This window comes from Pinus tabuliformis, chromosome 8 (genome assembly GCF_031772625.1).
Source record: "Pinus tabuliformis cultivar Carrire ecotype Pingquan chromosome 8, CPIR1, whole genome shotgun sequence".
Lineage (NCBI taxonomy): Eukaryota > Viridiplantae > Streptophyta > Pinopsida > Pinales > Pinaceae > Pinus > Pinus tabuliformis.
Genome location: NC_142294.1, coordinates 1990649600 through 1990668260, shown reverse-complemented (window position 1 = coordinate 1990668260; position 18661 = coordinate 1990649600). Strand labels below are relative to the sequence as shown.

The 18661-nt window shown below is 36.9% G+C and overlaps 2 protein-coding genes across 4 annotated transcripts; both read left to right on the top strand.

Annotated features, from left to right (window-relative positions):
• The first annotated feature begins 5392 nt into the window (after nt 1–5392).
• Nucleotides 5393–11444, top strand: LOC149244431 (ran-binding protein 1 homolog c-like). Of its 2 annotated transcripts, none has more exons than XM_089374857.1 (2): nt 5393–5881; nt 10940–11204. In XM_089374857.1, the coding sequence occupies exons 1-2, from the start codon at nt 5706–5708 to the stop codon at nt 11202–11204; spliced, it is 441 nt and encodes a 146-aa protein (XP_089230983.1). In that variant the 5' UTR covers nt 5393–5705. The 2 variants fall into 2 exon arrangements, with proteins under 2 accessions (XP_089230983.1, XP_089230984.1); XM_089374858.1 differs by lacking the exon at nt 10940–11204 and adding an exon at nt 11312–11444 and having other exon boundaries at nt 5434–5881.
• LOC149244430 (uncharacterized) lies at nt 11341–16527 on the top strand. Of its 2 annotated transcripts, none has more exons than XM_089374856.1 (4): nt 11341–11471; nt 15691–15777; nt 15871–15963; nt 16136–16448. In XM_089374856.1, exons 1-4 carry the CDS (start codon nt 11439–11441, stop codon nt 16331–16333), a joined length of 411 nt encoding a protein of 136 aa, XP_089230982.1. In that variant the 5' UTR covers nt 11341–11438; the 3' UTR covers nt 16334–16448. The 2 variants fall into 2 exon arrangements, with proteins under 2 accessions (XP_089230982.1, XP_089230981.1); XM_089374855.1 differs by lacking the exon at nt 11341–11471 and adding an exon at nt 14760–15588 and having other exon boundaries at nt 16136–16527.
• Nucleotides 16528–18661: the final 2134 nt, after the last annotated feature.

The window sequence follows — 18661 nt, the reverse complement described above, 5'->3', positions numbered from 1 at the left end:
TTCCTTCTAAGTGACTATGGCATTCAAAATGAGGCTTTATGGGCTGCTTGTTAACACATGTTCTCATGCTCATATAAAATTAATGTGAAAAGTTGCTTTAATTGGTTCCCATGCATAATTGATATTGATAATGGGGTGGTATAAAATTGTAATGGGCATATTCGTTAGTTAGTTATGATGGGTCAACAACATTGAAACCATCCAAGTGACATTTCACCTTGGAACAATCGTCGCTCGTGCGAAAACACGAAGTTTATGTAAATGAAAGTTGTGATTGTAGTGGAATTAAAACCATCGAGAAATATCAAAGAAGACGCTGCCTACCAGTTTTGAAAGACAACCAAGGCATTGAACAACTATTTGCGTTAGGATGTAGGGAGGGAATCGAAGGAAATTTGGCAGCCCTAAGTTGCCATTACTATTGCCAATCACACATTCAATAGTAACCATAAAAGGTAGCCACATATAAACAGAACCTCGAGGTGTTGACAGTCAGAATCTATTGTAATAGCTTTGATGTATATATAGTTTTGTGTTTAGATGAGAATGAAGTGGGCTTCATCCAGGGTTCGGCTCAATCCTCGTCCATTCCATGCAGTGGTGTTTAATTCGCCAAGCAAGAGAATATTACGTGAGTGTTCAGAGTTAAATCAACAGAAATCAAGGACGTGTGATTGTCAAATTATTGCTCCTCCCTTATGATTGAGCGCTTGATGCGATGGTCATTATCCTTGGGTGATACTTTTATTCCCCATTTTCTATTGAAAAAGTAGCGTTTTTCTGTTCGATTATGATAGGATTGGATGAACGCCGGTTTGGGTGGATGTAGACCCATGTTTTTTTGTGGTGATCTTCAAATGTCTTGAGGATAAGAAAAAAATCCTAGACCAAGGTCCATGGTTTTGGGGATGAGTTGGTCTTCTAGTGAAGCCATGGTTTCCCAACTTCAATCCTCTCACTATGTTGCCGATGACTACTCTAGTATGGGTAAGATTCCCAGTTTTCCCATTCACTTTACCCATCTAGATCTCTTAGAAAAAGTGGGCAATTTTATTGGAAGATTCGTCAAAGTAGACAGGGAAAGACTTTTGAAAGGCATTTTCACCTATGTTTGCATATGTGTTTAGGTAGATCCCAATGAAGTTTTGCGAGATAAAATTGAGCTCAAGTGGATGGGAATTGTGTATTCCCAACCCCTGGACTATGAAAATACAACTTTTCGATATAGGAATTACCAACAAGATAGACACCTTCAAACTGTCTGTCCCTTTCCAATAGGGGCTTCCTCCTTACAGTCATCTAAGAACTCTAGCTGCAGTTGGAGGGATCTTAAGGAAAGAGAGTGATCCAAAATGTAACACCCCTCCCTTGTGTGTCAAACTTTGCAAACCTAAGCTGAGAAAAGTTAGGTATGATGTGTAATATAAAAAGTAAATACATTATTAATAAATTAATCACTTGGAAAAGCGAGACACCAAGAGATGAGATTCTTGTCAAATCACATTGGTGAATGGGAAAGGATAATTCTTTCATGGTAAAGCTTCTCGATTTAATTCTAGATAAGTTGGATGGATTGGAGATAAATATCCATTGAGAAAAACATAAAAGTTGTGCGGGAGAGAAAGGCAATCTTCTATGAGGAAAATCCTCATGGGAGAGAAAGGTGAGCTTTTATGAGATAAGCCTACGCAAATGGATAAAAAGATCCATAAAAGCGAGACACCGCTAATGGAAACCATATCCTTCCATATGCTAAGGTCAATGGTGAAGTGGGTCTAATCTCTTGCTATGGAACTTCATGCATGGGCAAGGAATCAATATCTACCTACTATGCCAAGGGGACTACTAGAAGGGTACTAAATAGGACTAAAGACTATTGGCTATTGGAATGGCTAAGTTATACTAGATCTAGATCTTTATCTCGGTAGAGAAGAGAGTAAAGAAGTGAAACGTAGAGATGCGAGTATCATATGTCTAGACGAGTATAATATGTATAGAGCTCGAAGAGAATGAAATTCTCTGAGAGCTAGCCATGGCTCAAAGAGCCTCTTTTTAGTTGTTGAATTTAATGTCGATTGCTTTCTCCTTTCCCTTATTTCCTCTCTCTTATTCTTTTTTCTTTTCTCCTTTCTCTTATTCCCCTGTCCTTTCCCCCCTCTCCCTACCCGTACCCCACCCTCGCCCGGACGGCCCTCAAGCGTGCCTTCCCCTATCCTCGCCCTATGATCGCTTACCGCTTATCTTTTTTCTTGAACTCGTACCTTTGATGGCTCCTCCGGAGAGCGTTCCGTTCTCCTGCGGTGCCGCCCCTTACCTATTTCAGAGTAAGATAGACTTCTTTCTTCAAACAAGTAACAGTTGTTCGAAAAAAAAGAACAACCAACAACACCCAAAGTACTCATACCGACTTTCTCTCCTACCGAACCGAAGCAAAGCGTAGGTAACCGACTTTCTTTCTCTCGATACGGCAACCGAAGCGAAGCGTAGGTAACCGACTTTCTTTCTCTCCTACCGAAGGTAACTACCAAAGGTAGGCATTCATCTACCGAAGGGAGGACGACAGGTAACTGACTCTCTTTCTCTCGATACGACAACACAACTACCAAAGGTAGGCATTCTTTCCGGCATATTTCCAACTCTTGCTCTTACCTCTCTTTCCAAAGGAAGGAAGGGGGGTGTGGGGGGAAGGAAGGATCAACTTCCTTCCCACCGCCAATGAAGGAAGGGGGTTGTAAGGAAAATATTATTAGTGCCAAATGAAAATTTATGTTAGGGATGCTTTCACATAGTTAGTTTTGTAATTATTATAAACATCACATACATAACAACCACAAATAAAAAAAGTATGTAATATATAAGAACAAAACTAATGAAGTTGTTAGTACTAAAATGAGGCATATACTATCACATGTAATCTTAGATATACTTAGTGTGAAACACCATGACATCAATGTCTGAGCAATTTGTAAATGTGCAAAAAGGGCTCAATAGGGGGCTAATATTTATTTGATAGTCACGTTCTTGGCTTTGTTGCTTCATTTGAAGGAAGGAGGACACTATTGAATTATTTCAATTACATGGTTCACACCTTCCAAGTATTAGTTAACTTGCCTAAAAAGGTTCCTAACACAAGTGATCAATGCAAATATCACCCATAGGCTACTTTTGTTCACAAAACTTAACTCTCCCACTTTATTTTTGTAAAGACCCACTAATTCAAGTGTAGCCATGGTAGTTGATGCACAACCTCATGTGCACCAAAAAACATCCCATAACCAACCTCCTCGAACCAAGCTTACCCTTCCACTCCTAACACCAAAATGTGCAACACTTATCATAGGGTCCAAGGGGTATTGTCCTTGGTGGCCTCTCATCACTATTGATAACTAGGGTTGAAATGTCACACCCCATGCTTGTGAAACATCTACATCATTTGGCACATTGAATTCCATCCATGCGCACCAAGTTCTAATATGCATGCATGCTTATCCTATATCTGCTTATATTTAGGAATGCCAACCATGACATAACCATTACAATATCTTTCTTCTTATTCTTCTTCTTCTTATTACTATAGAAAAAAAGGACCCTTTTGTTATTCACGAGGAAGAAAAAAAGCACAAACATTGACAAAAAGATTGTAACTTCTGTCATTACAATGGGTTGCCAGAAGACAAGGCATCACGACCCAGAAGAAGAGAAAAAGAAGTTGTTGTAAAACCAGGGTTTTACAATTTTTTTTTCTTCTGCAAATTATAAGACTGACTAGAAATGACAATAGCATGCAACCAAAAAATGTAGAAAGTGTATTATACAACCACGAAGAGGGCCCTACTATGAGAAAAATGAAGACAGTGACTAGAAATGACATTAGCCTGTAACAAAAAATTCCCGAAAGTGTATTATACAACCATGAAGAGGCCCCTGTCAAGAGAAAAAGAAAGACATTGTATTTGAGGCTAATTGAAAGCTGAATGTAGACTCACTTGAAATTTATAGTAAGCTAGTTGATAACTAATTGAAAATTTGACTTAAAGCTGATCCATATTAGTATATGGGCATCGAATGAGAACTTTGAACTGGGTTGCCAACTAATTCATCATAATATATGTAACCTGTCTCCAGACAAATAATTCTTTTTTAGAGAGAATCTACAGTTGTATTTAGCTCCCTATGGATGTGATGGAAATTGATTTCCTAGAAGTGGTTCTTTAACTCCACAATTTTGCTTTTCCAGGAGGATAAACTTATAACTTCCAACTATGCTTTACTGTCATTTTCTTTTGGCTCCATTACAATATTTGTATGTCAACAACATGGCACACTACAACCAAGAAGATGAACAATTACATCATTAAGAGTTACAAAACCATCTTGCCATCGAATAACCAACATTAATTAAACAACCATTTAACAACATAATAGCAATTACACTATATATATATATATATATATATATATATATATAGATCACATTACACGTATAAATACCGCATTTGAATAGAAGTTAGATGAATTGCGCTAGTCCCAAAGTTTTGCTTTGACTTGATTTAAACTCTTCTTCACTTTGTGATTTTTGTGTTATCCACTAGCATAGACCCATCTTAAATATAGATATAATATGAGCGGAGAGGGATCCAATTTCTTCATTGGCAATTATTTTTTATGAGCAAACATTATTTAAATGTTTTGTATTTTTTTTTTTTAATTTTTTTTTTTTTTAAATTTATTTTGGCCGACACTAGCAAAATTTCAACTTTGATGATGGACAAACATCGCTGTAACCATACTAGGCTGTAGAGTGAGCTTGGCATATTCATATTATTTTCATCCTCAACATTGAGGATTGTGTAAAGCTCAGTGGAAGATGCCCCTTGGAATGATGGACAAACATGGCTGTAACCATACTAGGCTGTAGAGTGAGCTTGGCATATTCATATTATTTTCATCCTCAACATCGAGGATTGTGTAAAGCTCAGTGGAAGATGCCCCTTAGAATAGTTTTGATGCCCCCAAAATGACTTCCATTCTCAACCCCTCCCCATGACATTTGAACTTAAGACCTCGTAACAACTAAACCCCATACAAACCAACTACCCTACAACTTATCATGGATCAACCACAACAATACTTATTATAATAATTTAAAACCAATATTTCTAATTACTTTTCCATATTTATCTCATTTACAAACCCCTCAACCCCATCCCATTATTATTACAATAAACACAATAATATATCACCGAGGAAAGAGTTCAAAATTGCGAAAACAAAAAACGCACAACAACCTCTGGTCCCAACATGACAACATGAATGAAGTAGGCCTCTCATGTTGGAGATGATTTAGGGGTTATTCCATGGCCTTCTCTCCCTTTGAAACCCCCCAACCATCCCTGTAATAATTTATTATATTATCTTTAACGATGCTACTTTTACTCTCAATCTTTAACAGCTACCGGCCTTCCCTCTTCAAAACCCTTATATAGAGTGTTTTCTCTCCATCGACCTCAAAAACCCTTATATAGAGTGTTTTCTCTCCGTCGACCTCTTTGCCCTTTGCCTTCGAAGCATTTTTGCACAGTTAAATCCTTTGTCCAAAATCCTCGGGGTTTCGCATTCGTGTCTGATATTGGGCGAGTTTCTGGCATATTTTGGATCCATCGATTTCATTCGAGCCCTCCCTCTGTGCACTATATGGTATTGGGATGGCTGGAACTCAGGAGGATCCTGTTCTTACACGGGCAGTAGATGACGATTCGAGAGAGAACGAGGATGATGCCGGAAAGGAAGAGGACACTGGAGCTCAGGTTGCACCCATTGTTAAGCTTGAGGAGGTTACTGTCACCACGAGCGAAGAAGAGGAGGATGTCCTTCTTGACATGTAAATTTCTTAATCCATGGCTATTTCATGATTTTGTTTTCTCAGTTGAAATTTGTTTTCATGGCCTCTTCGGTGGCCCTTTTCCTGTGCACATAAATGGGACCTTGACTATAAGGAAGATGCATTTGGGCAGTTATTTACTTCTAATTTTTCTCCTTTTTAGTAAGATCTGTTTTTATCGGGTTCTCGATGTTTTGTTCGCCTGTTGATGATGATCGGATTTGTCATTTCAATGGGGTGCTGAAGAAACTCTATGGTAGATGCATTTAGCGGGCTATGGTTTGTTTTATCGGGTAATTAGGGTTTTGCTTTTCTGTGTATTTTGTGAGTTTCTTGTTGTTTTGATGTCCCATTGATATTTTGATCAGCATTTTTTGATCTCATTATGGTCTGTAATAATTGTTTTCCTATGTTGATAGGCTGCCGATGAAGATTTTTTCGGGGATGCATTTGATGGTTTATTTGTTATCATTGGGGGTTTTGTATTTTGACGAGTATTTTTATATTTTGTTGAACTATAGGCCATCCTTTTTTCAATGTCTTTGAAGAATCTATGATGGTTTCTCTGTTATTCTGGTTTAGTGGGGGGTGTGATGGTCATTTGTTATTGTTAAGCATACGGGGTTTCGTATTTTTTGGTTTTTGGATTAGCCATTAAATACTGAATTGGGCCTATTTGATAATCTGTCTTTTGGTTATTGGCATTAGGGTGATTTGTCTTTTTATGTTGTGAGGTGGTATGATTCAGGCATATGTCTGTTTTGGTCTTCTGTCAACTGTTTTCGTTGACTTTCTATGATGTTTTGAACAGGCTGTTGATCATTTCTGTACTTTATGGGGATGTATGGGATGAGCATTCTTTTGTTATTAAATAGTTGATGATTTGTATTCTTACATGTTTGATGTTATTATTGAGCTTTTTTGTGGGATCCTTCTTGGTAATGTTAAGGAATATCTCTTGTGTTTTTAATAGGTCGTTGGTAATTTATCTTTGAATGCATTTGATATGGTGGGATATTGCGGACGTTACTTCTAATGGATGCCATGGGCTCTTAAAATGATCCTAATGCAGTTTCATTGTTTATTAATATTCCCATTCTTTTTTATATGTTTGACCCTGCAGGAAGGCGAAGCTGTACAGGTTTGACAAGGATGGGAATCAATGGAAGGAGCATGGTGTAGGAACAGTAAAGTTTCTTAAGCACAAGGATACTACAAAGGTTCGGCTGGTCATGAGGCAATCCAAGACATTGAAAATATGTGCAAACCATTTAAGTATGTAAATTTGTTTGTTTGTTTTTTTTTTGTGTAATTTCCCCCTTGAGATTGTAATAGCTTATCTTACGTCCAAGTTTTAAGAGGCTTTCTGTGCTGAGAATTTGTGTTGATCCTTATTATCTGGATTATATTGTTTTTTTTTGCCTTGCAGTTCATTCCCCAATGTCACTTCAGGAGCACGCAGGTAGTGATAAAACTTGGGTCTGGCATGCAACTGATTTCTCAGATGGGGAACTGAAGGAAGAACTCTTCTGCATTCGTCTTGGCTCTGTAGACAGTGAGCACTGTTCTTAGACTCTTCTAATCCTTGTTATGATCTTTTCTTTCTGTCTTGTATTTTTCTTTGATAAAATCAATGTTTGAGTACCTATATTCTTGGATCATTTCATTGAAGGGTTGATTTTGCATATGTTCTTAGGATGCTTTTGTGCAGATTATAGTGGGTTGGTAAGGGATCCCCCTCCCCAAACACCCTATCAGCGTAGTTAAGACTTGAGTTTAGGGTGGCTTTAATTATCTCTGGTAATAGCAAATGATACGGAGGATTGTGCATAACCCACCCCCTTTTTGATTCCAATAAGCAGAGGTGGTCACTATGGTAATCCGATTTCAATTTGTAGTTAGAAAATGGGGTCACAACTTTCCATATTTTTTGTTTTGTTTTGTCTTTTTACATCAAACAATAGTATATTTATTAGAACCATAGTCAACTAAACAAACAGGAAACAATTTATTTGACAGGTGGAAGAAGTGATAGGCTTAGAGCAATTGAATTGTAGGCCATGCTTCTTGACAAATTGATGAACAGATGTCTCCTTACTTGAGATTTAGGTTGACACCATGGCACCATCCTGTCCATCATTATACACTAATCTTGTCATTATCTTCTTCACTGTGAATGACTGGCCTGTTCCCTGCAAATAGATCTGGGCATAGAGGAGCCAATCCAAGAACTGTAATCTCTAGCACAAGACAATATTAATGATCTAAATACCTAATCCTGAAGCTTGAGTTTGATTTTTCTCTACTGGTTTTGAATCTCTGATTGAGAATCTCCCACTCGTCATTATCAAACCTTCTCCTTCATCATTGGCATCAGCTGCACTACTGAGGTACTTTGGTTGGTTGTCATTGGACTTGAGAGCTTGAAGTTTCAAATGATTATAGTAACAGACAGCCAGAAAAGCCAGTCCACACCCACTCAAGTTTATGACTGTAACCTTTTCATTTATTACAGACAAAGATTATGTTATGAGCATCCAGTCCTTGACAAGACCAGCAACATTCATAGTCAAGGCTGAAGTCTTTCCTATCAGAAGAAACACTGCAAGATTAAGAGCCAAGGCACAAGCAGAAATGTCATGTAATCCAAATCAAAGGAAGAGGCCCTGATTATCAGAAATGGGTATTCTACTAAGGCCCAGGGGGTGCTGAGAAAAACAAGGCAACAAGGAGCAACAAAGATGTGATGGGATTCAACTTAATCCCTTTTGATGTTCGTGGAATTTGTATGAGAACCAATTGGGTAGTCTCACATGCAACTGCACTTAACTGGAGAATCACCTCCCATGCATTCATCTTGGCCTCCCCATAATCTGAAATAGTAACTCCAATGGATATGGCCAACATATTGGCCTTGGGCTCACCTTTATAAGCTTCTTTCTTCAGGGAAACCACAATCAAATACACAGCAATGGGAATTAGAGCTTTCAGCATTTGAAATAATGATACTGAGAGGAAAACATAGGCAGAATTTGAAAACCAGAGACCCAAAGAATACACTTATCAATACTATGGGTTCAACGAGCTTGAAGACTCTTACAATAGCAACAACCAGTGTTGAGTAGAAGCCCATGTGAATCATGGTGGGACTGATAAGTTGTCAAGCAATGGCAACTCCAATGGATATGGCTAACATATTGGCCATGGCCTCACCTTTATAAGATTCTTTCTTCAGGGGAACTGCAATCGAATGCATATCAAATGGGCACAAGAGCTTTCAACATTTGAAATATCGATACTTTGAGAGACATGCACCCCAGGGCTGCATCATTTAGGATTTGTACTCAGTTTAGGTGTCATATTCAAGGGGAAGTTGTTATGCTTTCCACCACTTCATAGATTGTTAGAGTGATGAAACAAAAGAGGCTCCCTCTTGAGGCTAGATTATGTCATTCATATCAGCTGTGTTGTTGATGTCCTAGCTCAACCAGGTCTTGCCAAAACTCTGTTGAGGTTCAAAATTTATTATAAACTGAAATGTCTTCACAAGAATTGACCTCATAAAATGCCATAATCACAAGATATGCCATACATGGCTGTGATTATGGCTCGCAAGACCCTTAGACTTTGAGCAATGAGGCTCGCAACATCACTTATGATTATGCACTCTACAATTCTGTGACCAGCTGAATGTCAAGCAATTGAACCGCGATTTAAATCCTATTTTGTCAGCAATAAGTACTATACTTTGTCTTTATTTAGTGTAGAGAACCAAGCACTTATTCTGCTCATCTATAGAAAGGACAATGGTTGTTTGCCTATGAGGTATAAGGAAATCCTATCAGATGTTTTGTATTTTCGTATGGAATTGAATCATACTCCTGCACACTGTAACATTCATATATATCAACCTGTAGAGGCTTTAATAACACCTGGTATTCTGGTTAGTGATTTTATTGGACCTCATGTGCATATCCTACATGCACAGGATGGACTATTCATATGTTACAGGGTATTATTCTTATTATTTAGGGTGCACATCTTCAGGTGCTCAAGAAAGATTACTAGAACAATCAGTTAATTCTACAATTTAAAGGATGAAAAAGGAGGTTATAGGAGTCTAGTTTTGGTTCTCATCCACAATGTCACACTAGTCTGCCTGGGCATGGTTCTAATGGTTTAATAGTGACTTGAGGAGTCATAATACCACAAATCACTAAACACGAACAGCTAAGGTAGCCCAAGGACAATAACCATCTTTACACATTAATTAACAGGTCTTACATTAATTATCCTAGGGGGTTTTAATACTTCCAAATGCTTAAAAAACAGTTAGCAGAGCATTCACATTACACATTCTAGCAATCTTTTCTATAAACCAACCAAATGCAGTTAGGAGAGCCCTCCTTTTAAACTATACAACCTTATTGTTAGTATGATCAACCTTATTTTAATATATAGTGTGACAAACCGTATGTGACAGGCAGATGGAAAACTTTTCTCGCAATTGACTAAGCGACGTCCTGCGAGCCAGACTTGAGACGGAAACCCTCGTCAGAAGTATATGCTTGGCTCTTTTCCAAACAAATGAAGAGTCAATGAGGTTTTGTGTAATCACTTCTGGTATCGTATTGGGTTAACCCACCCCCTTTTTGATTCCAATAAGCAGAGGTGGTCACTATGGTAATCCGATTTCAATTTGTAGTTAGAAAATGGGGTCACAACTTTCCATATTTTTTGTTTTGTTTTGTCTTTTTACATCAAACAATAGTATATTTATTAGAACCATAGTCAACTAAACAAACAGGAAACAATTTATTTGACAGGTGGAAGAAGTGATAGGCTTAGAGCAATTGAATTGTAGGCCATGCTTCTTGACAAATTGATGAACATATGTAGTTCCTCGTGTAAAGTATCACCTTAAATCATACAGTTAAAAAATAATAAATCTATGGTTAGTGTGTCATTTTTAAAACTATTTCCAGATCCCATGGAAGTTTGTAAAGTTTCACCTTCAATCATAGAACGTAATAAAACTATGCTTACTGTGGGTCACAGTGAACCATGCCCAAGTCCCAATGGAAGCTTGTGGGTCAGTTTCATTCAGATGGGGATATCATACCTGATATTCACAGCAATGTGGGTCTCTCCAAACATCTTACGCTATAGCATATACCCTGTCTTCCTCACAAACAGCATGAAATGCAGTTTGCACATTGACATTGTGGCATACAGAGCATATGAAGATGTTTTATTACAATGCAAGAACACTGGTATCATTCACATGGATAATCTGGGCATCCAGCTTTGGTGTGTTGGGTGACATTGGTGTGAACTGGGGAATTCTGTCATCACAAAGACTGGCTCCCTCTATTGTTGTGAAGCTGCTACAGGCCAATCACATTATGAAAGTGAAGCTCTTTGATGCAGATCCCAAGGTCTTGGAGGCTCTGATCGGCTCTGATATTCAAGTCATGGTCGGCATTACTAATGACTTGCTGGAAACTCTCAGTTCGTCTTCTGAAGCTGCTGACATGTGGGTTCGTGACAATGTCGTATGCTATGCTTTCAATGGAGGAGTCAATATCAGGTACATCCTTATATTTTGGCTTTCCATGTGTCTGTACCAGCTCTATTTTATTAGTAGTTTTGGAAATCTGATAGTCCACTACACTATAACTAAGAACAGCTCTCTCCAGCAGGTACTTACATCTGAGAAGCTCAACGAGTTACTGAAGCTAATAAAATAGTTCATAGAATCTCAAGACCTCAATACAAAGGTCAAAGTTTAAACTAGGTTATTTTCATGCTGTATAAGTTCTTGATTTGAGTGGAAATTTGGGAAACAGAAGTTATTTGGTGATCTGGCTTCTCTGTCATTATATTCCTTAGTTCTTTGAGGTAAACTGTATATATATCCAGCATTCAGATCATGTTGGTCTATTGGCATACAGTACAATGTTTTAACTTTTCACTGAGTTGCAAAACTCTTTGATTTATCCTGGGTTTTCCGAGTTTATGATTTCCCAGTTTTTGCTAATTTTCTCCTGAGCTTTCCGAGTTGATGACCCCTACCGATTTTTGCACCAAACTAATAACTTCCTCTATGATGTAGTTAGAATCCATAGTTTAAGGAGATTATATATCTGCGTCACCCATTGAGACCATGTTGGGTTGTTGGGTGGTGTTACAATTTCAATGATGCTGCTCTATGGCCTAATATCTTCCTTATTTGATGACGTTAATTTGTTACAAGTAGTTGCTGCAGTATATGGCTTTTAACATTTATAGACACAATTTTATTCGGTGCATCTACTGCTGCTGGATCATTTTGCCAACCAACAATTAGAAGGTCATCCTTCGCTTATCCCTGTGTTTAGGGGGAGATGTCATGCTAATCTTGAGCTTGCCAAGGCCATGCAGCCCTAGGTTCTCTGATTGTCAGGAACACCCATATTTGTTACATGAGTCCAATCGAAACTTGAATAACGTCATGGGATATGAAATTGGTATCATTGGTTTTTCATCGGTACCATCCGAGCCGCAGTTTGCCAATTTTTGCCAATTTTTTTTGCCGATGTTTCCGAGAAGATATTTTCTATACCCTCTGCCGATTTTTTACCGATGCCAATTTTTTCAACACTGTGCTCGATATAGAAGGCATCCTAATTGGTTGATCAAAATATAGGGTGAATGTCATAATCAGACAGATGCTATGGTCAGCCATTTTGAGGTGTTTGTTTTATAGACTTCATTGGTTGAGCACATTGGGTACAATGACTGACAACATATAACATGTTGATCCAACATTCTGGATCATGTGACTATGAAGGGTTACGACCCAACAGTCTGGACTGACGTACACCAACTAAAGTCTTAGTCACTAGTTGTCGCTTTCTTCTATAACGTATTGAGCTCTCACACACATACACATACAACTTTCTAATGATTCTCACATAGACAAACTCTAATGCACTCTCAAAACCAGATCACAATGGGCTCATGAAAACTTCACTTTCATAACAGAACCAAATTCACTTAACTAGGTCTGGCAGCCCAACTGGAACACAGACCTAAATCTTAGCTCTCATAAGCAGCTTTGGTGCCAAGTTCCAACTTAATAATTGCGTGAACAATAATGCAATTCTAGACTAGTAACCGTGAAAGAATATAAGAAGCGTAAATCAACTATTACATTCCAGTTATAACATCTCAAATGATTAAGCACATTGATATAGTTCATCTCTAACCATAATATAAATTACATAGCAACATGCAAAATGGGCTCCGGACCGCAATACCTATCATTTAAAAGACAAGGGCTGTCAAACAAGTTGCCAAAGGATGGATTCACCTCCCAGCCGTAGACATTCCTACATGACTGTTACACCCAAGCAGGGCTAATGATATGATAAGGGAGCACAGTTACGGGAGCATACCTCTCTCAGTGTCACAAATTACAAACAGTTTTACAACAGAAATCACCTAGCTGTACCTAACCAGGTTTAGGTCTTCTTGTTGGCCTCAACTAACTCATGTGAAAATCAGTATGCTAGCCCAAAACTACCTTGTTGATCCCAACTAAATAAAGGTAAGAGATATGCTAGATCAGGCTTTTGTAGGAGAGCACTTCTACTGGCTCGCAACATCACTTATGATTATGCACTCTACAATTCTGTGACCAGCTGAATGTCAAGCAATTGAACCACGATTTAAATCCTATTTTGTCAGCAATAAGTACTATACTTTGTCTTTATTTAGTGTAGAGAACCAAGCACTTATTCTGCTCATCTATAGAAGGGACAATGGTTGTTTGCCTATGAGGTATAAGGAAATCCTATCAGATGTTTTGTATTTTCGTATGGAATTGAATCATACTCCTGCACACTGTAACATTCATATATATCAACCTGTAGAGGCTTTAATAACACCTGGTATTCTGGTTAGTGATTTTATTGGACCTCATGTGCATATCCTACATGCACAGGATGGACTATTCATATGTTACAGGGTATTATTCTTATTATTTAGGGTGCACATCTTCAGGTGCTCAAGAACGATTACTAGAACAGTCAGTTAATTCTGCAATTTAAAGGATGAAAAAGGAGGTTATAGGAGTCTAGTTTTGGTTCTCATCCACAATGTCACACTAGTATGCCTGGGCATGGTTCTCATGGTTTAATAGTGACTTGAGGAGTCATAATACCACAGATCACTAAACACGAACAGCTAAGGTAGCCCAAGGACAATAGCCATCTTTACACATTAATTAACAGGTCTTACATTAATTATCCTAGGGGGTTTTAATACTTCCAAATGCTTAAAAAACAGTTAGCAGAGCATTCACATTACACATTCTAGCAATCTTTTCTATAAACCAACCAAATGCAGTCAGGAGAGCCCTCCTTTTAAACTATACAACCTTATTGTTAGTATGATCAACCTTATTTTAATATATAGTGTGACAAACCGTATGTGACAGTCTGGTGGAAAACGTTTCTCGCAATTGACTAAGCGACGTCCTGCGAGCCAGACTTGAGACGGAAACCCTCGTCAGAAGTATATGCTTGGCTCTTTTCCAAACAAATGAAGAGTCAATCAGGTTTTGTGTAATCACTTCTGGTATTGTATTGGGTTATTGTTAGAAGCGATAATTGGATTCGGATTCTCATCGAGTGAGTTGTTCTGCTTTCTCAATTTGAGAGGGTTTGTTTGGAGGGAAAAACGAAAGAGGACATACAAGAATAGGGAGGGGAAAGATGCAGAGGAAGAGGATTGAGAACATCGTCAGCAGGCAGGCTACATTTTCGAAACGTAGGTGGATTGCTAAAGAAAGCTTACGAGCTCTCGGTGCTCTGCACTGCAAAAGTTGAACTTGTGATTTTCTCCCCAGCAGGAAAGCTCTATGAACTGTTTTTTAGTGCAAATCCTACTATTTTGATTCTAATAATCATGGCTATGCAAACCTCATGAGATTCTTACTAATAACCCTGGTGGTGCAAGCCCTAGTAAGCTCGATGTTGAAAAACTTAGTGTAAAACCTCCAAATCGCTGGTTTTGTTGTAGTGCTTATTGGAGAGTATATAAAAAATTTCACACCTTTTTATGAGATATGGGAGGAAAACATGTTAAAGATTTTTAATAAATATAAAATTTCCAAAATGATGCTAGTTACGTGTGATTCTTTTTTCATTGTTTGTGATTATGAAAAATGAAACTCAATGTTTTTTCATTAGTGCACACATATTTCATTCCAGAGCCGATAACAATAAAAGTGAAGAATTTATGGTCCAACGTTATAATTAAGGGAGATGTTTAAGGATGACGTTTGAATTTTGTTTTTCATTTTAAGACATTTGGAGCAAATATTAGGAAGGACTTTGAGAAAGGATTGTCCTTGATTTTCGAAAATGGAGTTGTTCCTTTCCAGCCATATGCCCCAAGTGACCATCAAAGGGAGAGCTCATATGTTTTTTGGATGTTTTCTTTATAGCCATTTTTTTACACATATCCATAGAGTCCCCATGCCATTGATGTGAATTACTTGTTCGGTTTTTTTTAACCAAACAAGAAAAATTTAAAAAATGCCTCAAGATCAAAGACTAAAACAAAGACCTATTGACATACCTTTTAAAGTATGGAAAGAACTTGTAAAATCATATGAGAAGTTGGATGCACAAAGAAAAGTCGACAATGAGAGCATTCAGGTATTGAATTTTTCATTAAACATTATTTAGAATGTATTAATACTTATAAGTATCTTAGACATGTATTTGTGTGAAAATAAATTGAATTGGTTTATGTTTAAGGACAAGGCATCCAAGGCGAGGTTAACCAAGACAAAAGTCACTCATCGTAGTGGCCAGAAAGGTTTAAAAGCACTGATAACAACCTTTGTAAGTATATTAAACATGTGATATTTTTTTAATAAATTTTGTACTAGAAGAAAGTCATTGTTATCTAATTTCTCCCTATTTACTGATTGATAGGAACTAAAATATGGAAGACCTCCAAATCATTTGGAAAAGGAGGTGCTGCAGCAAAAGAGATGGGTTGAATTTGTTGTTTGGATGGACTCTATGGTATGTAATCTTAGTTGGATTTCCAATATACTTTTAAACCATATTTTCATTTTATTTTTTAGTACTATTAGATATTATATCTTACCTCATTTTATGGTTAACATTGTATAACAAAAACATGCGTTGTGTTATGTAATTAATACTAACATGTAATATTGATTTTTTTTGTCAGAATGCTATAGGTAATGATTGCCAAGACAATGATCCAAATTATGTTCAACATATATCAGGAGATGATGAGGATGAGGATGGGGATGATGGTGGTGAAGGAGGAGATGATGATGATAGTTGCGGTGTTGGTGATGATGTGGATCAGAGTAATGAGGATGGTCAAGATGATCATGAGGATGATCTTGGTGGTGGTAGCTAGGCATGCACATGCATTGTTTTTTATGAAGAAATTATTGTGTAGAATGACATTGCTATGTTTAGATGGGTGTTGTGAATTTACCCTATATCAATGAGACATTTTGATTTTGTAATCATACGATGAGTTTGATTTATGTATGTTGTTAATTTATCGTAGAATAACGATATTCATGAAATATTTTGATTTGTTAATCATATTTGAATTTTACTTGTTTTGATTAAAAATAATACTGATTTTATTAGTATTATGTTGCTATTTTATACATGTTTTGAAAATTGTTAATGACACATTGTTATTTTTTTGGATGGATGTTGTCAATTTCTCTTAAATTTCTTTAAATATGATTTTGAATTGTGATATCTGCTTTAATGATATTTAGAAACTATCATATATTTCACTATGAATCTATAAAGGGGGTCATATATGTAAAGAAAAATATACTCTATATAAGAAGTCAAATGCGGATGTAACCATGGATGCAAAATTGAAAGTAAAATTGGATGTTAAACTAGGAATTAATACAAAATGCAAACAATTGACATACAAAGTGTTTTAAATTAGAAGTGAAAAATTGTGCAATAGTTGACACAAAGAAGGGAACAAAACATGGCATACAAAAGGATATCAAATTGGGCAAAAACAAGGACACATAAATGGGCACCAAATTAGATGCAAAAAAAGACAACAACTAGATGTAAAATAAGATGCAAAGTTGAGCGTTAAAAAGAAGCAAAAAACGTTACAAATTAATATGCCAAATGATGATGCAAATAATGGTGTAAATTTGGGATGCAAATTTGGGATGCAAACTTGGGTGCAAAAAAGGAAAAAAAAAGATGTAAGAAAAGACATAAAACAAGATGCAAAATGGGGCTGAAAAAGGTGAAACCAAGGATGTCATATTGGATGTAAAAAATGATTCCTAATCACATGAAAATTTAGGCTCGAACTCAAACACAAAATTATATGCAAATGTGGACACAAAATGAGGCAAAAAAAGATGCAAATTTGGATGGTGAAAACGATGTAAAACTAGACACCAAAAAAATGCAAAATTGGATGAAAAAGTCAGTGTAAATAATGGTGCAACATTCGACACAAGTAGACACAAAAAAATGGTGCAAAAAGGGGCATAAAATAGCTTAAAATTGGATGCAAAACTTGGTGCAAAAACAAATACAAAAGTAGACGTAAAAAATGGCTCTAAATTGAATGTACCATTAGACACAAAATAAGATGCAAAGGTGGACACAACACATGACTCAACATAAGATGCAAATATAAATGCAAATTTGGATGCTCAAAATGATGTAACATTAGATGCAAGAGATGGTGTTAAAAATGATGCAAAATTGGATGAAACAAATGATGCAAAATATGGTGCAAAATGAGATGGGAAAAATGGAGACAAATCAAACGTAAATGTGGATGTAAAAAATGGTCCAAAAAAAGATGCAAAAATGGGCACAAAAATGGATGCAAAATTTGGTGCTAAATCAAATTCAACACATGGTGCAAAGATAGGCACCAAAGCTGGTGCAAAAATAGAAGCAAAAACTAGTGTAAGACTAGATACAAAACCTGGCGTAAGACTAGATGCAAAAACTGACACAAAATAGATGCATAAAAAGACGTTAAATTGGATTCAAAATACAGTGTAAACTTGATGCAAATGATGGTGCAAAAATGGAAGCAAAGAATGACACAAAATAGGAAGCAAAAGAGAATGAAAAATAGATGCAAAAAATGACACAAAACTAGAAGCAAAACCTGTCATAAAATAAGATGCAAATCTTGGTTCAAAATTTGACGCAAAAAATGATGCATAGTTTGGTGTAAAAAATTATGCAAAATCTAGCGTGAAAAAGGATGCAAAATCAGGTGCAAAAAAGGACGCTTTAAAAATTGTACAATAGAGCCAGATTTAGCGCCAGGTTGCTCATCACAATTACAAAAAAAATGCACTAAAATCTGGCGCTAAATCTGGTGCAAATCGCTGGTTTTGTTGTAGTGTAGCTCTCAAATCACAGTCAGAAGCATTCAATGCCGCCGAACAGCAAGGGTGCAAAGACCAATGCACAGTTATGAAAGATGAATAGCACACAGCCACCAGGACAGATATTAACTCATTTTGATACAGCTGCCCCCAGCATAGCTCAAAGCTATTTTCTGGCATTTATTTCTAGATAAGATTAGGTTAAAGTAGTCAGTTTTCTTACAGACCTGTTAGGTCTGCTGTAAAAGATATTTTTGGAAAAAATCTTCCCTATATATGCCACCCTCTGTATTGTTTAAAGGGTCGGTTGGTTGATAGTTTTTCAGTGAAGA